At 45.9% G+C, this 8,731-nt stretch overlaps 1 protein-coding gene across 2 annotated transcripts in view; it reads right to left on the reverse strand.

Moving 5' to 3' along the window:
* cfap97 (cilia and flagella associated protein 97) overlaps nucleotides 1-8,278 on the reverse strand; it is a 50,438-nt gene extending 42,160 nt beyond the window's left edge. The window contains exons 1-2 of one of the 2 annotated variants that reach the window (XR_015077506.1): nucleotides 7,176-8,278; nucleotides 3,104-3,366 (exon numbers count right to left, since the gene is read on the reverse strand). Coding sequence is in view for 1 of the 2 variants with exons in the window: in XM_085981334.1 (XP_085837460.1) it covers nucleotides 3,104-3,366; nucleotides 7,176-8,181 (1,269 nt within the window). In the remaining variant the exon portion in view is untranslated. The remainder of the gene's footprint in view (nucleotides 1-3,103; nucleotides 3,367-7,175) is intronic. The other variant, XM_085981334.1, reaches the window with a different exon arrangement.
* Between the last annotated feature and the right edge of the window lie 453 nt (nucleotides 8,279-8,731).

Genomic DNA, 8,731 nt, shown 5'->3' on the forward strand with positions numbered 1-8,731 from the left:
GGATGTTCATGACCGCCCCAGTTTACCTCCTGATGGGATTTCTAATCTGGAAACCGTTGAAAATCGGGATATGGATAGCCTTCCTGCAGAAGATACTTCTGTGTCTCCTGGTGTGGGAGGGCAAGGAATTTCACCAAGGTTCAGAAGGTCGACACGAACAAGATATCCGGTCGACCGATTGAAAATGGACTTTTAAATTGATAGTAATGTTTTAAAATTGTTGAAATATTATATTGTTTTAGTTGAGAGATACTTAATACTTATGTGCAATGTTACTATTTGTTGTTGCTCACTTAGTATTGTGTCATGTTGAATAGTTTTATTTTGTCTGTGCATAGTTTTAGTTGTAAATAATTAATTATAAATTGTAAAGGTTATTTAGGTTGGAGTATATTTTAAAAGGAGGGGTGAATGTGGTGATTATTCTTTGTTTAGTAAGAAGTATTGTGATTGGTTGTTTGTTTCCTACCTTGGAATATATGATGTAATCTCATTGGTAGTTGATGTCATGTGATTTGTGGTGGCCATCTTAAATTCAGTTCTTTCCAGCCTTTAGTTGGGGCTGGGTGTTGAAGATGTGCTACAGGATTTTTAAGTTAATAAAGCCTAGATTAGAAAGGCAAATCTATTCTTTATTTCAGTACTATTTTAGCAAAGTCATCAATCTGTTTATTTTAAAGGGACTTAACAAGTGCATTAAAATAGGACAGACAGGAATTCAATCTGAATGAATCAACAGTGCACTAAGAAATGTACACAGATTTTTTAATTCCTTTGTCTACAGAATTCCAATTGTTCATTTTGTAGTGGAATTGTTAAAATTTGGAACCTTAAAAAGACTTGCATTTATATAGCGCCTTTCACGACCACCGGACACCCCATAGCGCTTTACAGCCAATTAAGTACTTTTGAAGTGGAGTCACTGTTGTAATGTAGGAAATGCAGCGGCCAATTTGCACACAGCAAGCTCCCACAAACAGCAATGAATTAAATGACCAGATAATCTCTTTTTAGTGATGCTAATTGAGGGATAAATATTGGTCAGGACACCGGAGATAACTCCCCTGCTTTTCTTCGAAATAATGGGGTCTTTTACATCCACCTGAGGGCAGACGGGGCCTCGGTTTAACGTCTGATCCGAAAGACGGCACCTCCGACAGTGCAGCACTCCCTCAGCACTGCACTGGAGTGTCAGCCTAGATTTTTGTGTTCAAGTCTCTGAAGTGGGACTTGAATCCACAACCTCAGAGGAGTGTGCTACCCACTGAGCCACAGCTGACACTTTGCCTTTTAATCAAGTACTCTAGCTGGGAGGCATTTACTAGAACACTGCATGTGCAGGGCAAAGTGATCAATAAATGTTTTCGTTCAGCCTGAAATGAGATTAGTTAAGTAACATTTGAGAGAGTATCATGTAAACAGCACTTATTTATAGAATGTTAGCACCCCCTGCTGTTAAACAAAAATATTATAACAGAATAGCAAAATACTGCAGATGCTGGAAATCTGAAATAACAACAGAAAACGCTGGAAACACTCAGCAGGCCAGGCAGCATCCGTGGAGAGAGAAACAGAATTAACGTTTCAAGGGTCCCAGACCTGAAACGTTAACTCTGTTTCTCTCTCCACGGATGCTGCCTGGCCTGCTGAATATTATAATAGTATCTTCTATCGGCATTTGTCTAAAAATACCTCAAAGGACATGTTCTTATGAGGAGAACTAAAAACTAAGAATTAGGAGTAGGCCAGACGGCCCCTCGAGCCTGCTCCAGCCATTCAATAAGATCATGGCTAATCTTCGACCTCAACTCCACTTTCCCGCCCGATCCCCATATCCCTTGATTCCCCTAGAGTCCAAAAATCTATCGATCTCAGCCTTGAATATACTCAAAGACTCGGCATCCACAGCCCTCTGGGGCAGAGAATTCCAAAGATTCACAACCCGCTGAGTGAAGAAATTCCTCCTCATCTCAGTCTTAAACGGCTGACTCCTTATCCTGAGACTATGCCCCTGAGTTCTAGACACTCCAGCCAGGGGAAACAACCTCTCAGCATATACCCTGCCAATCCCCTTCAGAATCTTGTACGTTTCAATGAGATTACCTCTCATTCTTCTAAACTCCAGAGTATATAAGCCCAATCTACTCAATCTCTCCTCATAGGACAACCCTCTTATCCCAGGAATCAATCTAGTGAACCTTTGTTGCACCACCTCCTCGGTGATTATGCCTTTGAACATATTTGTGTAATTAGTTACCTTAAAGCAAAAATACAGTTGAAATGGTGTTTTATATGCAGCATTTAATAAATTGGCACAGAAAAATCTACTATTCAGAGGTGTCAAACAAATTCTTCAAACAAATCAGTGGCCCGTGCACTGAAGACCATCAACTGCAATATCCATTTCCACTGTAGTGATACTACATACAGTAATGAAGTTTCCAATGACAGGTATTATACCCTACCATTTACTGATTACCGTTTTAGCTTCTGGGTTTAATTACTGTCAATGTTATTACTGTGTATGAAGGCATTCGCATAGCTACTTCTACAGTTACTCTACACATCTTAATGTAAGTAATGCCATTATTCCAAGTTGTGAACCATTATACACAGATTATGGGTATATCTGATTTTCAACTGATCAGTCTTTTCATACAAGACATATGGAACCCTGTTTAAAAAGGATCAAATATTTAAAAAATTCCAAGTTAACAGATCAGAATTAAACTATTTATGTTCTACAAAATATGCTGAATTATAAAAACCATTATCAAAATATTGATTTTTCTCCCTTCGCTGGTTTTCTATAGTTCCCTGAGCAGCAGCAGCATCTCTGTTGTTTTGCCCAAGTAGTCACTCACCATGCATGAGCCTGGATGGAGTGTCAATGGGCTATTCAACCACAGCGAGTGGAGGCTCCACAGCCAGCATGGGTCTTTGGAAAAGCAGAAGCGAGAGCCCTGATCAGCCGAGACTAACTGACTGTATCACAGCACCGCCCTTTGCAAGACCGGCTAATTCAGCAGAGACCTCAGTGTACCTTTTTCAAATTTTCTGGGCACTCCTGCTTCTCTACCTCTGGGCTATGTAGAAAACTCACCAGGTTTTCTTTTTCGATCCTTGCCTGCTCCCGCTGTCTGTTCAGGGTGCTGTGGTAGATTCGGGCCGTGGCAGGCGAGATTCCCTTTGGTGCAACAACTGCTGGCTTTGTGGTTTTTCGGGTCAGTTCTTGTAACAATCTCTGATTTTCACGATCAATCCGCTTTGTCTCTTCGTTACTGAAGGTGTAGTTTTTCCTGTACCTCCGTGGTGGGAAATCAGCAACTATCTTTCGCAGCTCTCGCTTTTCCAAATGCATCATTGCTGAAAGAGGAACCATAGTGTTCGGGTTACTTTAAATTCAACACTCCAAACTTTATCACAACCAGTCTTGGGTAAATGAGTAAAATGGCTCAAATGCAAAAATTAGACCATAAAAGAATGGTTTCAGTAAATTTTTAGTAAAATGTAATGGTGGGTGGAAACGTTTCATTGCCACGCTGTTGATGGATTTTATCATCACAATTTTAGTGAAGTGCAATGGTGGCCATGTGAAATTTTCACATGTCCGCTTGAAATGTTAAAACCACCCAGCCAACCAGCACAATTAGATTACAGAGTCAAATTTCACTGTGCATCTGGAGAGGGTATTTTAACTAGGTAACACAGTACATCAGCATAGGTGGTGATAATGGTGGGAACAATTTAAGGTATTAAATTAAGAACATCACAAGCAACATATTGGCACACCACTGAAGTGTATTGGCTTTCTCCCCCCCCCCCCCCCATAGGGCATTGATACGAATAAGCTCAGTACATCTAGTGACAACACAGCTAAAATGTTTCCTCAGTTTGAAGTTGCATAACCCAAACTTCTGCAGAGACAAACACTCAAAACTAATGAGTTCCTGAAAGATTAGAGAGATTGTCTTTAAAAAAAAATCCTTTTCTTGAAGCGTGACAGAAAACAGAAATGTGCAAAAATATAGATGCGACAGACAAAACACATCAGATGCACTATATGTCTAACTGTCTTTCTAAATAATCATTCTGCTTTGGCATTACACATGGGGAGTCAAGAGCAGGTATAGTCTTCAGGTGAAAGGGGGTTGTTAGAAACAAGGTTAATTGGACTAAAAACAGACATACTTCAGTTCCCAATTTAAAGTTAGTGACACATTCTGTCCTCATCTGGTAATAGTTGGATTTTATATAATAGTAAAACATCAAAACTTATGGCAAGTTGGGAAGCAGAGAAGTACAGTTGGTTGGAACATCGGAGTTTCTCTGCAATACCGGCTGAGGAGCCGGGAGATGCAAAACTGAGATGCTACAGCGCCATCACTGGCAGGAGGGTATAATTGTGGCACGACAGTAGAAGAATGAGGTGATCTCATCTCATTGAAACATATTGGGCCGGATATTCCGATCCCTACGGGTGGGTACGCACTGTGTAGGACTTTTTGGGGGTGATCTCCATTCATATATTCCTGTCAAATGTATGAAGGGAGATTCCCTTCTTTGATTGGCTCCCCATGGCCCACGTGATCCCAGGGACACTGCCAACTACCTGCACCTCTGGGATACTTGGGCCCTGCGCACTAGCAGTTTGGAGAGGCCCAGCAGCGGAACTGTGCGCCTCCCAGGAGCCCTCGGGTAAGGGCGCAGATTTTTCCAGATCGCAGCCCTCCGTGGTGGAAAATCGGCAACTATTTTTCACAGCTCTCTTTTCCAAATGCTTCATAGCTGAAAGAGGAACAATAGCAGGCCTGCGATCGGAAAATCTGGGCCAAAATTCGTAAGGGGCTTGACAGTGTAGATGCTGGGAGGATGTTTCCCCCGGCTGGGGAGTCTAGAATTAGGGATCACTAGCCTCAAAATAAGGGGTCGGCCACTTAGGACTGAGATAAGGAGAAATTTCTTCACTCAAAGGAATGTGAATCTTTGGCATTCTCTACCCCAGAGGGCTGTGGAGGCTCAGTTGTTGAGTATATTCAAGACAGAGGTCGATAAATTTTTGGAAACAAAGGGAATTAAGGGATATGGGGATAGTATGGGAAGGTGGAATTGAGGTCGAAGATCAGCCATGATCTTATTGAATGGCGGAGCAGGCTCGAGGGGCCGTATGGCCTACTCCTGCTCCTGCTCCTATTTCTTATGACACATAAGGCTGTTGTCACAGGAAGTAAGGCTTTGCAGACAGCAAGTGCTAGATTTGTAATATATATAATCTATCTATATGTCTATTAATATAAGGATAGGGTTCACTCCTGGGCAATTACTAATATACATAGATACATAGATACATAGAAGATAGGAGCAGGAGTAGGCCATTCGGCCCTTCGTGCCTGCTCCGCCATTTAATGAGATCATGGCTGATCCTTTAATTCAGTATCCCGTCCCCGCCTTCTCTCCGTAACCCTTAACCCCTTTTGCCCGTAGAAATATATCTAATTCCCTCTTAAATATATTTAATGAGTTGGCGTACACTGCCCTCTGTGGCAATGAGTTCCACAGGTTCACCACTCTCTGAGTGAAGAAATTCCCCCTCATCTCTGTCCTAAATGGTTTAGCCCTTATCCTTAAATTATGTCCTCTAGTTCTGTTCTCACCCGCCAAGGGAAACATTCCTTCTGCATCCAGTCTGTCTAGACCTGTCAGAATTTTATACACTTCTATGAGGTCCCCTCTCAATCTTCTAAACTCCAGTGTGTACATCCCTAAACTACATAGTCTCTCCTCATAGGTCATTCCCGCCATTCCTGGTATCAGCCTGGTGAATCGCCGCTGCACCCCCTCCATGGCAAGAACATCCTTCCTCAGATGAGGCGACCAAAACTGTACACAGTACTCGAGGTGTGGTCTCACCAGTGCCCTGTACAGCTGCAGCAAGGTATCCCTGTTCCTGTATTCTAACCCTTTTGCTATGAAGGCCAGCATACCGTTTGCCTTCTTGACCGCCTGTTGCACCTGCATGCTCGCCTTCAGTGACTGGTGTACAAGAACACCCAGGTCTCTCTGTACTTCCCCCTCTCCCAATCTATTGCCATTTAAATAATAATTTGCCCTCCCGTTCCTGCACCCAAGGTGGATAACTTCGCACTTGTCCACATTATAGTGCATCTGCCATTTATCCGCCCAATCGCCCAGTCTGTCCAAATCGCTCTGGAGCTTCCTGGTCTCTTCCTCTGAGCCCACCCCACCTCCTAGTTTAGTGTCGTCTGCAAATTTGGAAATGCTGCATCCGACTCCCTGATCCAGGTCATTAATGTAAATTGTGAACAGCTGGGGGCCCAGGACAGATCCCTGTGGTACCCCACTTGTTACTGCCTGCCATTCAGAAAATGAGCCGTTTATTCCAACTCTCTGTTTTCTATCTGACAGCCAGTTCCCTATCCACGCCAAAACTTTCCCCTTTATCCCATGAGCCTCAATTTTCCATGCTAATCTTTTATGTGGGACCTTATCGAAGGCCTTTTGGAAGTCCAGGTACACCACATCTACTGGCTCTCCCCCATCTATTCTACCAGTTACTCCCTCAAAAAATTCCAATAGATTAGTCAAGCACGATTTACCCTTTGTAAATCCATGTTGACTCTGCCCTATCCTGTCCCCATTTGCTAAGTGCTCCGCTATTTCATCCTTAATGATGGACTCCAGCATTTTGCCCACAACTGATGTAAGGCTTACAGGTCTGTAATTACCTGCTTTTTCCCTACCCCCCTTTTTGAATAGTGGGGTAACGTTAGCTACCCTCCAATCCATCGGCACTGTTCCCGAGTCTAATGAATTCTGAAAAATCATCCTTAGTGCATCCGCTATCTCTAGGGCCACCTCCTTCAGTACCCTAGGATGCATGTTATCAGGCCCTGGGGATTTGTCCACCTTCAATCCCTTTAGCTTCCTTAACACCATATCCTTAGAGATATTGATTTGCGTCAGTTCCTCCTTTGCCAATGTCCCTATTTTTCCCGATATCCCAGGGAGGTTTTTTGTGTCTTCCTTCGTAAAGACTGACCCAAAGTATGCATTTAGTTGATCTGCCATTTCCTTATGTTTCTAGAACTGAAATAAAGTTTATTAACGGTATAATAACTAACCTTCATCTGACAAAAAAACATTTTAAGTTTCACCTTTCAGTAGCTGGTTAAGGTCAGTGGCATCATTGAGGATCTTCTGGCTAAGTCTTTGATCAAGCCTCTTGGGCTCCAAAGAATCTGACTTTGAAGACACATTGCAAGACATAGCTTCCCTCGGTTGCCTCCGCGACTTTTGCCTCCCTTGACCCTTTTCCCTATCAAAGCTTAATCTGTCCAGACTGCTGTAGACTGCCTGGCTAACATTTTCCTGTTTATTGCTGCTCTTTTTTCTGCAGGAGTTGGCCTTTGATTCTTTACATTGGTGAACAGAATGAATGGGACTGCTATCTGGACTAGTGAGAGGAGTCACGTCGGTTACTGTACCCTCGGAGTCTTTATCCTCGTTCTTGCCCTGGCAGAAGCCTTTGATCGGCCCTTTCCTGGACTTCGGGGAAGAATTGGGTCTCCGCTGGGATGTGGGGAAAGATGGAGATCGTTCCCCCGACGAAGAGGAGGACGAGCGATCCGAGCTGGAGCTGTTAGTGTCCGAGTCAGAATTTGACGCTGGATCCGAAGGAGCAGCTTCACCCGACCGGCAGCGTGAACTGCTCTGGCCACTGGGGCCAGACTGTGGTCTGGATCTAATCTCCCCGCTTCCTTCATCGCTGCTTCCCGCTTTGTCCCCCGAATTGTTGGAAGGTCCTGAGCTTTTCACCCGATCTTCCCCTGGGAAGCTGACCCCCTTCCCACTGGATGAGGAGGAGGAGGAGGAGGAGGAAGGGGGCGAGGGCGATTCGGTGGCGGGGAATGAGGGCGACACCGAGGCGGGGGATAGAGAGGATAAGGAGGCGGGGGGCGAGGCCGATGAAGCCGAACTTCCTGGCCGCCCTCGGCTCGCTGAGGCAGCCTCGTTGCGCTGCGAGCCCCCCGGCCCTTGTCCGCTGCTCGAAGGCCCCGGACCGGGGCCTCTACCGGTGCGAGGACTGCGCCTCCCGCCCTCGCAGTCGCTGTCGAAGAAAGAGTGATCCACCTCCCCGTCCAGGTTCGTGTCGCTGTCCATTAGCGGGGGTCAAAGGGACTCAGTGCCGCTGCTGCACACACCCGCCGCCTCACAATCTGACCCCGTCACCCACCCCCGGCCCACACACTCTGACCTCGTCACTCACCCCTGACCCCGTCACCCGCCCCACACAATCTGATCCCGTCACTCACCCCTGACCCCGTCACCCGCCCCAGGCCCACACAATCTGATCCCGTCACTCACCCCTGACCCCGTCACCCGCCCTGACCCCGTCACTCACCCCTGACCCCCGTCACTCGCCCTCTGACCCCCGTCACCCACCCCCTGACCCCGGCCCACACTCTGACCCCGTCACTCGCCCCCTGACCCCAGCCCACACACACTGACCCCGTCACCCGCCCTCTGACCCCCGTCACTTACCCCTGACCCCGGCCCACACACTCTGACCCCCCTCACTCGCCCCTGACCCCCCCAGCGCGCGCGCTCTCAGTTTTTTTAATGGTTGTTTTGTCTTCGCTTCGGTTTCTCAGGAGCGTTACTAATAACGTCACTTCTGTCTCCTGCGTGCGCCGCGCCCAGTGCTCCCCCG

Source organism: Somniosus microcephalus, chromosome 1 (genome assembly GCF_052327205.1).
Source record: "Somniosus microcephalus isolate GS21.2 chromosome 1, FLI_Smic_1.0, whole genome shotgun sequence".
In the NCBI taxonomy this organism is placed as follows: domain Eukaryota; kingdom Metazoa; phylum Chordata; class Chondrichthyes; order Squaliformes; family Somniosidae; genus Somniosus; species Somniosus microcephalus.